The sequence below is a fragment of the Lissotriton helveticus genome, chromosome 5_1 (assembly GCF_964261635.1).
Source record: "Lissotriton helveticus chromosome 5_1, aLisHel1.1, whole genome shotgun sequence".
Classification (NCBI taxonomy): Eukaryota; Metazoa; Chordata; class Amphibia; order Caudata; family Salamandridae; genus Lissotriton; species Lissotriton helveticus.
Genome location: NC_136065.1, coordinates 1,390,721,419 through 1,390,740,596, shown reverse-complemented (window position 1 = coordinate 1,390,740,596; position 19,178 = coordinate 1,390,721,419). Strand labels below are relative to the sequence as shown.

The window sequence follows — 19,178 nt, the reverse complement described above, 5'->3', positions numbered from 1 at the left end:
AGCGCCGATCAGGTACCATGTAGGCACATTCCTCTTCCGTGGGAGTCTCTGCTTATTACTTCGGCTCTGGCTTCAAGAATGTCAACACGTTAAGTGCTGATGGAAGCGTTTGGAACTTTCCTTTGGAATTCAAATTCGACCTTTGAAAGTGGAAGCGCAAGGTCGCAAAACCAGACCAGCCTCTGGTTCATCGACATTCTCCAATATTGAAGCGAGGAAGGGTGTGCAGTAGCAGCATCACACACACAACCCGCTGGTTAGGATTAACATAAAATAATCAACGCCTGTCTGAAGTGGTATAATCTGGGTATAGCGCATTGAAGTGGCTTTATCCAAGAACTCGCTGTGAAGACAGCGGTGGTAGAGGATCAGGCGGAAGGCGCTATATCGAATTACACAGCGTGGAGGAGAATGCGAGTATTGACCCCACACAGAGGGCATCGCCTCCGAGGCCCCCAGTGAAAAGTTCCACTCTGACAAATAAATATTCCATCAGGGCGGGGGTGCCAGGGTCCGCCCGGCGCATCTTCATCCGGAGGGCCCGGTCTGGGCTCCCTACACCTCCGCTAGAGCGCTCGAGGTGCGCCCCGTTGCCCAGGATAACACACTTGCTCGGGGACAGGAACCAGGAATTCCCCACGCCCGGTCGGGCACATTCCGCAAGACATGTACGGTTTACTTGTTTTTTTCTTAACCCCGTAGTACTTACACTGTTACTCCATCCCCTTAGATCGCTGTGGATGCCCCCTCTCCCCTTAAACCCGATCCCATCGTGACACAACAGCTCGAGGCAACAGGACATTAAAGCTTTGCAATATGGATGAAATCGACTTCATCATTGGGCCACAGGTAATGAATTCTAAACACGGGAGACGGGATATGAGCGATCATAAGCAGGCCAGAGGCATTCCTCTTGGCATGCTAGGAGAGCTTCAGACTGCCGGGGAAGTGCCTAGACGCAATGCAATACTCGCAGGAAGATCTGAAAGGCAGGGGTGCAGTTCTGCAAGATTTTATTCTCATTGATCATACATTTACTCACAGCCTCGGGAGACCCTGCCACTAGCCTTCTGCATTAATTTCTCACACGTGTAGGCACCGCTTAGCATTGCAAGTCCTCTGCTGAATTCAATACGTGGCTTAATTACCACACTCTTTTTTGTTCCTCTAATAATACAAGGTTTAAAGACACCGAAAGAAGGATGAAGTTGCGCTTAATCCCGTGGCTGACACAGGGCTCAGCTCGAAGCGCCCACTTTTCTAAGCGCCTCACAGATCCAAGCACTACACCTGGTCCTCCACACCCACCTCATGTAGAAAAACAGAATTGGACGCATATTACGCTTCGGAGAGACAATCTCCATGGCTAGGATACAACAAGGCGGTGCTTAGCGCGGCCGCGTCAATCCGCTGCAGGCGGGACAGGAAGCGCGGCGAGGCACCGCCCACCGGCAGTAGAAGTCTAGCCGGGTAGAGGCGGGCGGGCAGCCGGATAGTGACGGATGCCGTGCGCGGACACCAGGGCTGGCGCGCGTGGGACTCTAGGACACCCCGCACCACTGACTGACACCGGGACTCTGCGAGGCTGATTACAATGCGTCCCCGTCTTCGAACAGGCCAGGTGATGCGGGGGAGATACCAGGGGAGTCGCGACAAAAGAGCCAGGTGAGTGGGGGGGGGGCTGTGTGCGTGTGTGTGTGTGTGTGTGCGTGGGGGGCGTGTGTGGCTGTGTGTGTGCGCGTGAGCCCGTGGGGGGGGGGCAGTGTGTGTGCGTGCGCTTGTATGTGCCTGCGTCTGTGCCTGCCTGCGTGTTTAGGTGGAAATCTGAGGCAGGGGATGTGCACGGCGCCGACCTGGACGTGCGCGTCCACAGACACCAATCGGCGCGCGTGCCCGAACCCTGTCTCAGATTCCCAGGAGACGGGCAACTATAGTTGTCAAGCTGGACAATGCTTCGCATTGTGCTCCAGCTCAACCTAAAAAGTTTGATGCCAGCTGGGGGACGTTTATCCGGCAGTACAGGAAACCTCAGTGCTCAATACTGGCTCACAGCGATCTCGCAATTGTAGAGGTTTGTCTTTAGCATCATTATGGCTTTGTTATATCTCCGCTTTTGCTTTTAGACTAACGGAGGTTATGGAGGCAGAGCCATGGCCTCTGGGGGGAGTATTTATGGATAATAAAATCATTGACAGGGTGGTTATTCCACCGAAAGGTATCATAGACAGCAAACATACTAGATTTAATACATTCATCCTATTTTCTAAAATATGCAATATTATTAGGAGACTCTTCAATATATCCTGTTTTATACTTTGTTGGGCCACAAACCAGATATGCCAGCCTGATAGGATAGTAGGACCTTCAACTGTAGGGAGGACTGAGTAGCAGTTCTGTTGACTTTCTCCAGAACTGGACTGCCATAGTAGACCATTAGAAGGGCATAAGATGAATCCAGGGCCAAAAGCCTCTGAGTACCAACTCTGAAAGGGAGGTTGTCTCCAAGGATGCTGGTTGCAGTTTTGAGGTGGCAGCAAGCTTCCCCAGTACCATCACCATAAAACGCATTTATGGAGTAAATGAACAACTGATACAAAAGAAACACATATAAAAGTGGTGTTGCTCCTTGTGAAATAGTAGCTTATATTACACTCACCAACTCTTCCCCACTAAAGATATCAGATGCCTCAAAATGAAACCAATAGTCTAGGGTGAAACATTTTGTAAGTTCAGGCATAAACTGATGGAATTCTTCAAGGAGCAGCCCGCAATCAGAGTGCAAAACAGACAGGAATTTCCTGGCTTGCTAACTCCACTACAGTAGACCATAGCCTCTTTGATGACAGGCACCAAGGAGGTGCACACATGCAGGTGGCCGAGTCAGAGAGCTGCTTCTTGCTAACTCTGGTTGGCTTAAAGGCAGTCATCTGAGGCATACACAGAGCTCCAGGAGCAATACAGAAAATACCAGCAGTGAAAACTATGAGACATAAAGGTAATGGATGCAGCCCATAGAAATACATGTGCAGTGAGGTTACAGGCCAGACCACTTGTCAGTGCAAAAGGGGGAAATGAGAGGAGATGAGTACATCAGCAGAATAAACACTGTCAGGTGTGCACTCTCACCTTTTGAAAAACGAGCTTGCTAGTTTCCAGGTCTGACAGTAGGTGGTTTAGGGTTATTAGAGAAACTGGTAAGCGTATTAGGAATTTCACAGCAGTCTTCAGTAGGCCTTCTTGTGAATAAATACTTCACAGTTACTGTAGCCCTATGGATCGCAGGGTTTCATGCATACTAAGAAAATCATTTGCGATTGGCAGGAATCACCCAAGTACTCCAGAACAGCAATATCAGTTGTTTTTATTCTTAATACTATTTATGATTAGAATGTCATACATGAGTGAAAGTTTTAGAATGGTCTAGTATCTGTTTGACTGGCCAGACAGCTAATACTTGTGTTCTTTCCCGACTGCAGTTCGTTGTGCAGGTCATGTTGGAATGGTACCTTGCAATCAAGTTTAATTAAGTCATAAAGTCACTCTGTGAGTTTCGTTCACAGGTCCATCGATGGACTCTCCACATTTCATCACTAAAACCAGGAATCACTGCAGAGAAAGGCGAGCTCCTGAAGACGTTTGGCGGAAGAAGAGACTGGAGCCTCGAAATAACTGTCCCTGAAAGAAGAAAGACAAAGGCGCAGATCACTGGCTGAAGAGATTTCAATGAGCATTTAGGCCACAATGAGGAGATCAGAACAGAGTGGTAATGACCCAGGACAGCCTACAAGCGGCTCAGAGACTGTCAGGTGACTAGAAGGTACACATGCACGAAAATTCCAGTTGGCTGCTCTATGTGTATCTGCACTGGTTGTAAAAACAACGGAGTGATGATTGGCAGTGGCTAGGAGCCTACTTTCAGACTGCTCCACCACTATATTTACTTATCTTTGACATAAATGAAAGAAGCATTTTTAATTGCTTGGGCTAGTGTGGAGTGAACTATAATGACACAGCAAACAGTTCTAGTTTGCCCCAAAACTGTTCTGAAGTGTGTGTGTTCCTATGTGTATGGTCGTGTGAGAAAGGAAGAGAAGAATTATTTATTTTCTACGTGATCGTTCATCATGCACAGAACAAATATTGTGCTCTTTAATAAAATCCTTCAATTTCTCTCAGTAGAAGAATTAGTTCAACAGTTGGGTCTTCATCCAGGCACCTAAAAGCAAGGAAGAACTATTTTGATGTGTCCTATCGACAATAATTTGGCCGTTAACATTTATATTTTGCAGATACTAAGCACCTTATAAAAAGTCCTATGCTTTCAAGCTGAAGCAAAGGAGTCATTCTTACTAGTTCGGATCTTAAACTTAAGACTTTAACCATGTTCTTTATTTTTTTATTTAAAACATTTATATTGAATTTAATGTGTATGTTCATTTATAAGTACTTGTATTAAATGCATTTCCTACATACACAAAACATTTCCAATATATTTCTTGTGCCTGGCACAACATGTTCCACAGAACAACTTGCACAAAAGAGCATCTATCAACTTAAGTGTGTATCATGGTTAATGCAAGCGTAGCATTTTGATTTCAGGGGGTGGGGAGCACATGCTGTTGTAGGATCAGCCAGTAAATTGACAGAGATGGAGGTGGGTAGGGAACATCACCACTTGTATCACTAACATGCCTAAATGTCTGTGACATTACTTTGGGTCTTTGTTGTCCCTGCACATAGTACATTGGTTACTCTACTTTTAGTCTTAGTGTCAATCTCAATACCATGTACAGTAAGCACTGGGATTTGTCACTGTTTTTCTTTTCTGCCACTAGTTTTTGTAACATTTCAAACCATTAGATAGCAATGGGGTTCCTATATAGTCCCCTCTTTTCTTCCCTACAAAGCGCTGTGCTCTCATAATTAGTCCATTTAACAACGGAGTGCTGCCACTGGCAATGGCTGGGGAACCTGGACATTTTCATGACATTGATATAGTCCTTTGTGCCAGGAGCAGGCTTTATGACTACAAATCCAGACCCAGCCTTCTTGCTTTAAGGACGAGGAAATAGGTACAGAAAGTAACAGCACAGGTTACTGTCGCCATCAAGGTCACCACACGATAATAAAGTAAAAGCCTTCTTTATTCATACCAACACTAAGACCCAACTGAAGAGCTATATTGCTCATAGCCTTCATCTCAGGTCTTCAACTGAGAGGGTCAGAATATACGGACAATAAAGGTTCTACTACAGAACTGCACTAAGAATGAAGGGAACAGGGGGTGAGAGAACAACCCTCAGACGAAAAGGAGAAAGGGTGGAGATAACTATACGTAGATCTTTACTTCCTGTGACCTTTGTAACTTCTTACCAATAGCCTGCTACTATTGTCATGTAGTTTCCATCCTACACAAGGAACTACATGTTTGTGGATGGCATAACCATTGCGATAGTACCAGACTGATTCTATACACCCCGTCAGGATACGTTGTCCTACAGGTCAGCTAGCTCACAGTGCCACCATGAGTATCGCTAAACCTAGGCGGGTAACAAATGGTTCTGGCAACCACTGAACATGACAACCCTTATCTCCAGGAATTGTGGAAACAGATCTGGAACCCATTTGTCCAGTCACTCGTGCTCTTGTACTTTCCGAGAAATATACAAGGAATACACAGTGGGACGTTTTCAATGTTTATTGAACCAACGTGATTCTTGTATAGAATATATGTGCTACACTGATCAATGGACAGAAGCAAATAAAAGTTATTAGAAGTACCAGAACAGTGAACAGAGTAAAACGTTTACTATCATGCTGAAGCAATGTATATATGTATATATGCAGGCATATAAAACAATATAGAAATCTGGCGTACTCCTACTCTGCGTCCACTAACCTAAGTGTCTAAGACTTTGTGTGCCAAGAATCCCCATACTAGATGATCTAACCCCGGTTATCTGAAAGGAAAGAATGTAAGTCCCCATCTTGGTCACAAGCTAGACACCTTTCGCAGAGAGATCAGCAAGCTGCTGGGCGAAGCTTCAGCTTGTAGAGACTTTGTCAGTAGATACCTTGCCAATGTCAGTAGAGCGCTCCTCTAACTAAACCTGGAAATGCTTGTTTATTTATAATAAAATGCATCCTTGCGAGTCCTGGGCAACCCAGCATTGGTGTGGTCTATAGACAGTCGTGTCACCTTGAGGATGAAAAATAGAACAATATTTGCACAATGCATATCAAGGCCTTGTACATGGTGTTCAAGAAGTTATGATAATAATATTTCTGAATTGCATTTTGTAAGTGAAGTAGTTCTAGAGAAACTAATCCTGTATTGTCACACACACAAATGTGTGTAAAAGGTTATTGTGTGAAATGGAAAGGCAATGTAAGAAACGTGTACATGGTGGAAAATGAAAGTGTTCCATTATGGGCCTAACTAAGACAAGAATCCGTGAACCAAAAGCCAGAAAGAATGTGTGGTCAATTAGTACAGGAAAAAATGTAATTAATTTGAACAGTGGACATTTTAGTCTGTCATTTGGATTGAAAACAATAGCGGAGGGATAGAAAAGGGAAGGATTTGCACTTATGTAGTGCTTGCTACCCTGATGGTGTGTTGAAGCGCTTTTCGGCAAGTAGCACGCTAATCCGAACCCAAAAAGGACTAAAGGTTAATTAGTATAGGGAAATATGAAATAGATTTGAGCGATAGACATGTTAGTCTGTTATTCAGATTGAAAAAGATAGCTGAGGGATAGAAGAGGGAAAGGTTTACATTTATAGATCGCTTGCTACCCTGATGAGGTAGCTACCACATAAATGTTCTTTTTTTATGAAACTTTTTATTGATGACAAAATAAGACATTACACAGGTATTGATTGATGCGTTGAGCACAGTAATTAGGGCATATTCAATATACATTTCCTTTGTCAATACTCTCACTTTCCTGCTGTATATACCTCATCACTCCTATCCTTACTGCTACACCTTAATCAAAGGGATGGGGGCATAGGGGAAAGGGGATGCATCAGGCTGAGGGGACATACAAATGTTCCCTCGATATATGTTCCAATTGCCCCATATTTGTTTGCATTTCCCAGGACAGCCTCGAGATTCATAAACAGTTTTTTTCGGTTAACATGCACCAATCCATGTCCCTCCTCCAAGGATCAACTGTTGGTGTCGCTGGAGCCCCCCCCCCCCCGCATTTTCTTTACTCTTCAAGTCTGTGGGTTCCCAAACATTCAAAAGGCACCTTTTGGCCCCAGGTTCCAAGTTTGTTCCTAGCGCCTCTGTCATACATTAGAGTACTTCTGCCCAATACCTCTGTATGTGTATACATTCCCAAATTATATGGAAACACATACCCTCCTGATTACACTGTCTTCTACATTTGGGATCCTCCCTATACCCCATCATAACCAGTGTGGGACCTGAGCGGTACACTCTATGTAAAACCTTGAGTTGTATTAACTGGAGCCGTGAAGAAATCGCCACCTATTTGGGAGAGTCCAGCGCCTCCAGCCAATCATCATCCTCCAGAACCGCAACATCATTTTCCTAGTTCCTGAGGAGTTGGAGGGGGATCGGGCACATTACTGACCAGTTTCTGATAGGTGAGGGAGATTGCTTTTTTATGCATGAAATCAATGAAAATTGATTCTTCCAAAGGGGAGGGCTCAGGGAGGCACCTCACCCCTGGGGATTGTCACTTGCAGGGCGTGTCTGACCTGTATATATCTAAACCTTTCTGTGTCTTGATGCAATTGTGCAAAGGAGAGAACCAATAATGTCCCAATGGTCGAATCCCTTGGTTTTCCTCAAGGTTCCCAGTCGTTCCGTATCCCATAATGGGGTGGCTTGTGTGATCGTCCCTGCCCATCCCAGGCTCCACATACACTTTCTTAATATTTTTGTGGGGTTGAGTATGTTTTGTGTAAATCTTTAATAATGAGTTCTTGATGAATTGGATGCATACTATGGAATGGCAGCCCCCAGAAGAAGCCCCTAGAAGTGGTCATCATCATAATCATGAGCAAGGAGCTCAAAAGCTAGCCACCATACTCGCAATATCATCCTTGAAGATCCTACCAGATCTAAAGACTTTTATCTGGAAGCAGTCCTTACTTATGGTGGCCGTAGGAAGTAACCAGCTGATGGAAGGGGGCAAGTGGCAGATATCAGGTCCAAATCTCATCAAGTTATATGAGGCCATTATCTAAAGGGGCAAGCGTGTGAGGGGATGAAAAATATTATAAACATGGAGGGGGAAATAGGATATGGTTGTGAAGGAGAATTAACTAATGTAGAGTGAAATTGATGGTATATAATCTTGGTGGACCACATGAGAACAAGCATGAGGTATGGTAAAGCATTTTGGAAAGCAAGAGAGAAAACTTTAATAGAAACTGTAGAAAAGATATAAGCTTGTACTGTCTGGGTTTATGCATCAAATTGTCATACATCTGGGCCACAAAGAATATTATATTCGGATCAGTCACACACCAACCACAGAATTACTACTGGCTGGAATTAATAGTTTAACTCATTCAGGAGTTGCCCTAAGTATAAAAGTGACCGTAACCTAACATACAATATACAAACAGTATTTGCGGTCTTTCAGCACACGAAGCCGGAAGTCCCTGCAGTAGCCGTATTCCTAGACATGGAAAAAGTTTTTGATTCTGTGGAATGGTCTTTCCTCCGTTTAGTGCTACGACGCATGGGAGTACGGGACCTATTCATACAACTTATAGACACTCTATACAACTCGCCAGTGGCACGGGTTCGTATAGGCTCCCTCACTACTGAATCATTTGCAGTGGAGCGCGGCACCAGGCAGGGATGCCCGCTGTCTCCTCTGTTATATGCCTTGGTTGCGGAACCGCTAGCCTGTGCGCTGCGGGAATATCATAGCCATAGAGGTATTAGGTTTCCTACTTATCGATTGATAGTGTCCACATATGCAGATGATACTTTGCTGTATGTGAGACGCCTTGAAGAAAATCTCTCTACGGTGTTGAGAGAGTTAGTCCTGTTCGGATCATTATCGGGGATTCAAGTGAATTGGGGAAAGACTGTAATGTTTCCCCTTACACCTGCGACTTACAGGGTGGACCCAGACTATCCCATACAGTGGACCACCGAGGCGGTCCGCTATTTAGGAATCAAGCTGCACACTGATTCCGACACGGTCCTTAGAGAAAACTATGGGTTCGCTATCTCCAGATTGGAGGATGATGTGGAAAAATGGATCACGCTGCCTTTGTCACTGATTGGACGCATATCGTTACTTAAAATGATTGTGCTACCCCGTTTCCTCTTTTTGTTTAGTAATATACCTATGGTTCTTTCTGGCACATTCTTTCGCCAGCTCCACGCAATAGTGCTCCGATTGGTATGGGCGGGTAAACACCCTAGGGTGGCCTGGAGTATCCTCATACGGTCGTATGGGGACGGGGGACTCAATGCTCCGGATCTGGAATTATATTACCGTGCTGAACAAGGGGCACATGCCTATGGATGGATGCACGGCCCTTCTGATGCGCCACATATGAGAATTGAGGCACTTGTAGCATCCCCGGCTCCCCTTCCTGCCCTGTTGTCCAAACCCAGAGATCGACGTACGGGCATACTAGACTCAATGAATTCGGTGACACATGCATGGCATCACCTCATGGATGCTCAGGCTTGCTCGCTGCTGTACGCTCCAGGTGCCCGCCTGGAATGGTGTTCGTGGCTGGCCCCATGCAGAGAGAAGGCGGTCATTGGGGCTCTTTCGGCACTGGATGTAGTCTCCATGGGGGATTTATTCCTTGATGGAACGGCCTGCACCTGGGACGACCTTAAACCTGAGGAGGGAGCCTCATCTCAGCTCCTTCCCCGATTCCAGTTTCATCGGGTACGCCATGCACTGAGGGATCTGCTAGGAGGCGACATGGAGGAGCCACAAACGGTCTTAGCATATGACTATGTGGTCAAAGCCAAAGCCTCAACCAAATTGATTACTAATCTCTATCGTATCACCCTGGCTGAGAGGAGGGCGGATTATTTGAAGCCCCGTCTAGCCTGGCAAATAGATCTGGACATTGAACTTTCGAAGGAAGTGTGAGAGTATTGCTGCACCAATGTACGTAGAGTCTCCCTCAATGGTAAACATAGGCTATTGCACTTCAAATTTCTAAACAGAGTCTATTACACCCCCGAACGATTATATAGATACGGCTTACGAGACACTCCAGGATGTGAGAGATGCCGTGCCCTCACGGCGGACTTCCTCCACCTTGCTTGGACGTGTCCGAGAGTGGCGGACTTTTGGCGTATGGTCTATAATGAGGTGAACAAAGTCACGCGCCTGACACTACTGCCGTCCCCCCTGTTGGCCTTATTGGGGTACTCCAAAGATGTTCCCCCGGCAGTGCGCAGACTGGTAGACATGGCATTTGTGGTTGCTAAAAGATGTGTAGCACTGAACTGGATGAAAGGGCCGACGCCCACACTGTCTCGCTGGTCTGATGATATGCTATACTGTTGTACACAAACAGAGCACTATAGCGAACTACTTCCACCTAGAAATAGGCCTAAAAACTACTGGGCGTTATACATGGAACATAGGCAACGGAGGGAGGAGGGCGAACAGGAAGACACACAAAACATGTCATGTACAGGGGAGGTATGATGAGACGCAATACCGCAAGTTGATTAAGAACGGTGAAGTAGATAAAGTTGACGGTGATAAGGAACTGTGAATACATTGTACAAATTGTTTGGCGAGGGTGGAGGGGGAAATGTGATTCTCCTCGAATTCATGTGATCAATGCTGTCTGATTACTGTACTATTGATGTCCGAAATGTGATTGCACAACTTCTTTGATTGTATGTTTACGAAATGCCAATAAACACATAATAAAAAAATAAATAAAAAAAAGTATAACAGTGACAAAGTACATTTAGTCATTATATCTTTTACGGCTTTGTTAAAATATTCTGAGTCTCCATCTGGAGTTCTGAGCTCAGGCCTTACTTTTCAATACAGCAAGGATCACGAGGACTATAAAGTGTATAGAGAAAGTTTAACAGAGGAAGGTATCTGGTCATGACTGCTTGACAAGAGATCAATTTAAAAGTAACAATATTTTTGGTATTGTACATGAAGGCACGGTAACTAGACATAATATCGGGGAAAAAAATATCGAATTGACTTAATATCGAAATAAAAATACAGAATGGACAAAATATCGAATGGACACATTATAGTGGTTAAAAATATAGAATTGAAGGTAAGTAATCCTTTTTGTGTATTGATAATTAATGTACTGTTAAGTAATTATTAATTGGTATTAATTTTTATTATTAATTACTTTTTGTTATTGAAAATTAATTAGTTGTTAATCAATTATGAATATGTAATTCATTTTTACCTAATATTTATTTGTATTTCTAATTGATTAATTATTACATAATTTTAAATTGGTAATTAATTGTAATTCATTTTTTATTGGTATTGATATTCAATTTATTTTTATTAATATATTAAATCAATACTTTCCCTACTGTTAAACTCACTGGAGTGGAAATAGTAATTTTTACCCCTACGCTATCCAACGCTTTCCCTACTGTTGCACTCTCTGGAGTGGGAATAGTAATTTTTACCCTCCCGCTATCCAACACTTTCCCTACTGTTGCACTCACAGGAGTGCGAATAGTAATTTTTACCCCTACGCTATCCAACTCTTTCCCTACTGTTGCACTCGTTGGAGTGGGAATAGTCATTTTTTCCCCTACACTATCCTACGCTTTCCCTACTGTTGCACTCTCTGGAGTGGGAATAGTAATTTTTACCCTCCCGCTATCCTACGGTAAAAATATTGTATATTTCTTATTAATATTACGTTAATATATATATGTATTCAAAAATAAATTGTATGTTTATTTTTTTTAACTTACATTAATTATTGATTAATTTTAATGTTATTTAAGTATTTTTTAGTATGATTTAGTTAATTATATTTATTATTTCATTGATTGTAAATCACTTTTAACACATTTTTAAAAAAAATCGATATTTTGACTATTTTTTACAACAATATTTTTGATTCAATATTTTTGTACTTACCTGTTTGTAGATAAGAATTCGATATTTTTCCATTCTATATTTTGTCCACTATCTTTTGGTAGGTCGATATTTTGGCATTCTATATTCTGTCAGTGATCCGAAGGCACATAAACGATAGAAGGACAGAGGAGATTATTCTCAAGCAGATAATCTTGCAGCATGGTCCAAGATGAAGCAATGGTATGAGAAAGCTTGCCATTCACTGCTCGATATGAGGAATGTTTGTATGACATGTAGAAGGAAGATTCCAGTTAGAGATAACATATGGCTAAGTGAAAAAAGAATGTGGGAAAGCAGGTGTTGGTGAAGTTGGTTAATCTCAGTGAAACACTATTTATATTTGTAATGAAGAAATCCTGAACAATCAGGTGCATACTATGTTATTTCCCACAGGGATTGCAATCTACATTTGATCCACTATGAACTCTGCTTTGTCTTTCTTGAGACCCATGCCATGAAACATCCACACTTTGTATAATAGGTCTTCATCTTCATTGGAGTGTATCTGGTCTGCAAAATGGAATAACTTCACAGGAGGGAGGTGGAAGTAAGAGTAAAATACTAGCATCAAAGGAGCTTGAAAAGCGAATCAGTCATTTTGAGAGTTTATTCCTATTCGATCTTTGAGTCCTCTATCCCTGGGGGGAATTATTCTGCGAATACTTTCAGCTCTATGCACCTCATTTGGATTCTGATAAGAGTTTTTTCTGCAGAGGCTTACTGGTTTTTTTCATGTCTTTATAAGTACTTAAAATTGGTCTTGCGGCAAATACATGTTAAATTCTTTATTACAATGAATAGAAGTTAACACCTGGGGACATCAGCCATACCTGGAACCAAAAAGATTCAAAAGGTCAACTCCATCTACTTTTAGGTGGCTGCATGTTGTGGTTCATATCTTTTCATTTTAAAGTGAACACCAGACTAGTCATTCTCCAGCGCTTGTACCAATGGATTCCAGAGGCCTGCCTGGTCTAGGACTTTGTCTACATGGGAACAGTCTCAAAGGAGCAACTCCTTTGTAGGCAAAATACTTCTTTGCTCTGTCAAGGATGCAAAAACACTTTTGAGCTCCCATTTCTTATGTTCTACAAGAAGCATTAATGTGCATGAAAGCTTATTGAACAGTATATGGTCAGATATCTGTGCTTAATAAATACATTCTATGAAATACATGCTCTCCGAAATATGTTACAAAAGCTAGAGTGTGTTTGACTGCATGCATCACACTTTACCTAAAAATATAACTTTGTATTTTGTAGTTATAGCTGACCATCAGAAAAGTTCCTTATGCATATTGTACATTGACTTGCGGAAGCTTACACTAATGTAAGCAAAATGGCACAGATAGGTAGCATGTGCAAAGGACCTCTGATGTGATCTGTAGGCCACATGTTTTATTCATGTAAAGATCAACTCAGCCTTTCATCCTTCTGAGGCTGGCAAATGGGGTATCAATAAACTGGGAAACTGAAGTATCTGTTATTTAAAGCACTTGGAAAATGAAAAATTGTGGTATGAAGTGATAAATGAAAAGTTATTACTATGATTCCATTTACCAGACCAGCTGCAAAGTTAGAACACACCGATGCATTATAATTTATATTTCGGGGGACTTAAGTGAAAAAGTTTAGCATTTTAACATTTGGGGCCAGATGTACGACCCTTGCATTTTGTGACTCGCTTATTGTGTCGCTTTGCGACTCGCAAAATGCAATGTACAACAGTGTCACAGACACTGTTAGCGATTCCCAATGGGGTCACAAATTGCATGCCTAATAAATATTCATGAGGCAAGAGCAATTTGCAACCCCATTGGGAATGTCTAGCACTCCCAGGGATGGTGGCCTGCAGGGGTCAGCAGACCATCATGTCTGGGACTGCTTTTTATATAAAGCTTTTTTTTTTTTTTTAAAGCAGCCCATTTTCCTTAAAGGAAAACGTGATGCATTTAAAAAAGAAAAATTACACTTTTCTGTTTCATTTTTTAAGGGCAGGCTCTTAAAAAATATTTTCTCACACACTCACCAAGGGGAAGGGATCCCCTGGGGATCCCTTCCTGTTTGCAAGTGGTTTACCACCTACTTCAAGTAGGTGGTAAACTGCAAGTGTTTTGAGGCCGCAAATGCAGTCGCAAAACAATAGTACATGGCAGTGAGTCTCGCTATTAAGAAGGGATGCCTCATCCTAATAGCAAGAGTCGCAAACGCTACTTTGCGAGTCAGTGACTCGTAAAATAGCACTTGTACATGCCATTACCCTTTTTTGCAGTCGCAAATGGGCCGATTTCCCACTTACGAGCCAAAAAGGGTCGTACATCTGGAACTTGGAATCTATCACTGGCCCAATATTTGCTCTATATTATTATGTGACGAACACTGGATTGAAATACGTAGTTTACATATGACAAAATCTGTGGATTAACAGTAAAAAAAAAAAAAGTAAGACACTTGGGGCCAATTACAAGCTACATGGTGCAGGGGTCACACCAGGGTCAGAAAACAAACCTATAGTCTCACACAACACAGAGGCAGACTATGCACAGAACAGGCCTTTTTAGAGGGTCAGAGTGAGGAATCAGCAGAAAGGATGACAGACTTATGTTCCATTATCCTCTAGGAGGAAATATTTGTGACCCTCTGAGAGCCTACTTGCTGACCACTCATAAATAATACAAGCGGATTGGCTGATAGAAGACTATCTGAGACAGCACTGCGACAGCACCTACATACTGCTTATGCATTCACATACACCCCCCCTACATATGTGCTAAATTCAAGGAACTGGAGATATCTTACAGATTATATAATGTATGCCAATGACAAATTAGAACACGTTAATAAGAAGTGAAAAGAATGATACACGGCAAATGGCTGATGGTAAGACTAAAGTTGACAATCTATATTGCATAATTCTGTAATACGAACATATCAAATGGAAAGTACTATTGAAAACGTGCTGCTATTACTGTAATATGTGAAATGCGAATAAATAGTTTAAAAAATGTTTTTTTAAAAGGATGACAGACGTATGGATTCCTACTTCATGTCCACTATACAAGTAGATTATTTGATGACTACACCACCTTTGACGTAGCGATAAGACTAGTGAAAATGACAGCATGGTGGGCATGATAGAATGCGGCCCGATTAAGTTACTAGTGGCTAATTATGATTCAAGCAATTCACCCATCCGTATTCCGTTTTACTCTTTTTAGTTTTTCCCTCCTCAAAAAAGTCACTTTCATTAGACAATGGAATATTTCATTCCCAGTCAAGCCTTGCCTACTTTCAAATTATCATCTGGCTGTATCAGTGGAGGACTCTTGCTGTGTCCACTATATCCGCTGTCTCTCTGCTATATTAATGCACATGTTGCAGTACAAGTAAGGATCATTATAAATGTAATACCAATATATGAAACACGTAGGTTTACTAGATCCTGCAATCCACATGAAACCCTATAAAGCCAGTCATTGACTATCCTTTTTCAAAACATTGTTATAAAATACCTTGGTTAATTGAGGCAGATGAATGTTAAAACCACAGGAATTAACTGATTTATTAATCGAAAGCCCAAGACCAAGAATGTGGTGGCCCGACTATAAGGAATACGTTAGCAAATTTACCTTGATTCATAGCCCTTGTTCTAAATCACATGTGTCTTGGCAAATCATAATATTAAACCAAAGGAGAATCCTACACATTCTTCAGCGTTTTGTACAGTGATGAACATTTGGTGTTTATAATGTATTGCTGTGTTGTTCCTTCCTTCACACAAATTAAAGGTTTTTGCCATTTGTAATCGCCACCTGAGTTGTTTAATTCTTTTACCCGATCCAACTATCTGCAGCTGTTTTTTCATTGCAATTCAACCATGTAATGGCACGATGGAGAGCAGTGAAGTGAAAAGAGGGCATGTCACCATCAGCCAGAGATACATTGATAGCGGCCTTGGGACTGTCGCAAGAAATGCATGGCTCACATTGCTCTATGCACAAAGACACACTGTTTCCACCAACACCAGGGGGCTCACAGTCACAGTCACAGATAATGAATTAGTATGAAAGCGATGAAAACCCCATGCCCGCTCCAGGAGGTTTGCACGCCTCTCTATCCTAACGTTCAACAGAGCAATACTACGCACCAATCACACCATGATTTGATCAAGCATAGGGGCACTGCTAGCATGGCTGGCCACCAATCCTGCGCGCAGAGGAACGTTGATCCTAGAATTGAGGCCAGGGAGACGAGGGGTTTCTGCCAGGAGCGGAACTCCCAAGAATTGAAGCCGAGGAAGCCGAAGCCCTTGGTAGGGACATTGAAGCGGGCGAGGTGCGCAGCGCCATAAAACACATGGTCAGAAACAAAACGCTGGGAACTGATGGGCTTCCAGTGGAATTTTACGCGGCCTATGCCGATGCTCTGGTTCCTTGCCTGGTGGCACTCTATAATAGAGCGCAGCATGAGGGCGTCCTCCCTGCCTCCACGCGTGAAGCCATCGTAGTTCCCCTCCTCAAGCCGAGCAAACCTGCTTGAGATCGCTCCTCGTACAGGCCCCTCGCGATGCTTAACCTGGACTATAAGAGCTTAAGTCGAATATTGGCCAGTCCCTTGATGCCCCATATGACGAAGCTGAGTCATAGGGATCAAGCCGGATTTTATACTATGTCGAAAATACTGCAACGAATGTTCGCAGACTCATGCGCATTTTGAGGTCCGACACCTATGACAGGGAGGAGGCCTGCATTGTCGAGGTCGATATTGAAAAGGCCTTCGATAGTCTGGAGTGGCCCTACCTTTTTAATTTTTTACAGGAATTTGGCTAAGGAGAGCACTTTATACGGTGGACGGCGCTGCTGTACAGTGCTTCTACTGCCAGGGTCAGGACAGGGGGCTTTATTTCTGCTGCTTGTAAAGTTACCCAGGGGGACGAGACAGGGGTGCCTGTTATCCCCTCTATTGTCTGCTCTGGTGATGGAGCCCACGGCTGCTCACACCAGGTCAGGGCAGTACTATTCTGAGCTCTTGGTAGAGGGGCATAAGCAACATATATAGCGTTGTATGCGGACGAGCTGCTCATGTTCCTACCGGACTCTGGGGACGCACTTCGAGGAGCGAAGGACTTGTTGGAGACCTTGGGGAGAATAGCGGGACTCCGTGTGAACTGGACCAAGTTGTTTTTGTTCCCCGCCAAGTCGGACAGGGTAGAGCAACCGAGCGAAGGCGACGTCCTGTGGGAGTCCCGCTGTCTGCCTTACTTGGGGACCCAGATTTACCTTGCTCCTGACGGCCTTTTGGAGGGCATTGTGGGGCAGCGCTGCACAGAGCGAAAACCTGTTTCGATTTTTGGGGGACTCTTCCTCTATCCGTTGCAGGTAGAGTTGCTTTGGTGAAGATAATCATCCTGCCCATATTCCTCTATTACTTTGGGACGCTCCCCATTTGGATACCGGGTAAGCTCTTTGCCCAGCTTAATACTTTGATCACAGGATTTCTATGGGGGACTGGGAGACGGAGGGTTGCCCTGACTACCATGCAACGGCACAAGGCAGAGGGAAGTCTTGCGTTGCAGGACCTAGAGGCCTACTACCATGCAGCGCAGCTCCAATGGTTTACGAAATGGGTGGCGGGTCACATCAGGCACCCGGTGGACCTGGGGGGGTCGGATCCGAGTTGGCATCTGTTTTTTTTTTTTTTTTTCAAAAACCTTTATTGAAACAAACAAAGGCGAATAAGGGTGAACTGGTAGTCTGGTACAAATCATTATGTGCATGTATACAATCGTTTCCTGTGGTTCACAATAAGTTCAGAGTATACAATTTGAGCACCTAAGTAAAAAGGCAAAGTGAAACAAAGCGAGGAAGTCCATTCGCAGAGCCCAGTTGTCATCCAGGTCCAGGGCGACAAGAAGGAAAATAAAACACTGTGATATCAACATTAGTGCAGCGTTCCCGGATGACACAACAAAGGTGGAACAGATATAAGGGCAATGTTCCTTCACCCATTCGCCCATAACTTCCTCAACACCTTCCCGCCTCCTCCCCCCCCCCCTCGCTGCCGGGCCGAGCAAAAAGAGCAAGGAGATCAAAAAAAAATTAAAGAAATAAAAATACAAATTATTATTATATATATATATCTTTTTTTTTTTTTTTGTCTTGTGGGCTTTAGTCATGGGATAGGGTTGAAGCTACCCTACCTCTGCGTCAGGTCCTCATGCGCCGGGCTGTTTTGAGCAAGTGAGCCCACCTGATCTGTGCATGTGGAAGTCAGGGTCTGCTGTGATAGCGGGGCGTCTAATCTCATCAGTTCCTGGATCATCACTCCCCAGGCCTGCAGAACCTCAAGTAATTTCCCATCCCTCCTCGTATGCCTCATATGCGCTTCTTCCGCCAAAGCCCATTCCCCCAGATCCACCCTCCACCTCCCTGGCAATGGGCCCTGTGGGGACAGCCAGTGGATTGCAATACGGCGTCGAGCCGTAACTAGGCCCAATATAAGGAAACGTCTGCTCACTTTACGTTTTGGGTCCATGGGGATCAAGCCCAGGAGGCACGGGCGCAGGTCTAAATCAATTGCCCAACCTGTAATCCCTATCAGGGTCTCCAGAACCGACTTCCAATAAGATTGGAGGGTGGGGCACGTCCATACCATATGGACAAAATCCGCTTGGGCAGTGCGACATTTAGGGCAGTGGGAGTCTCTAGTCGCATCAATGACCTGAAGCTGTTTGGGGGAGAGGTAGGTCATGTGCACTATATTATATTGAATTTGTTTAAAGCGGTTACTCACCGACACCTTCCGCACACTCTCATGCATTTTTTCCCATTCGCGGGAGGTGATTTCCTGCTGACACGCCTGCCGCCATTTGGCCTCTATAGTCAAAGGTCGTAATGTTTTATCTTCCCGGAGAGCCCTGTAAAGGTGGGTCACGAACTTCCGGCCCCCCGCCATCGCTAGCATAGTGACTAAGGTATGGGCGTGAGGTGGGGCCTCGGGAAACGAGGGCCATAGCTGACGCGCGGTAGCCGCAAGTTTAGCGTACTGAAGGAACTGTCCC

The 19,178-nt window shown here is 43.8% G+C and overlaps 1 protein-coding gene across 2 annotated transcripts in view; it reads right to left on the bottom strand.

Annotated features, from left to right (window-relative positions):
- MTCH1 (mitochondrial carrier 1) overlaps window positions 1–19,178 on the bottom strand; it is a 414,326-nt gene that overhangs the window by 128,904 nt on the left and 266,244 nt on the right. Inside the window, exon 12 of one of the 2 annotated variants that reach the window (XM_078644353.1) lies at window positions 3,345–3,675. The exons of the other annotated variant lie outside the window; for it this stretch is intronic. Coding sequence (XP_078500479.1) covers window positions 3,604–3,675 — 72 coding nt within the window. The 3' untranslated portion in view covers window positions 3,345–3,603. Of the gene's footprint in view, window positions 1–3,344; window positions 3,676–19,178 lie in introns of those variants that run through there. 2 annotated transcript variants of the gene reach the window in all.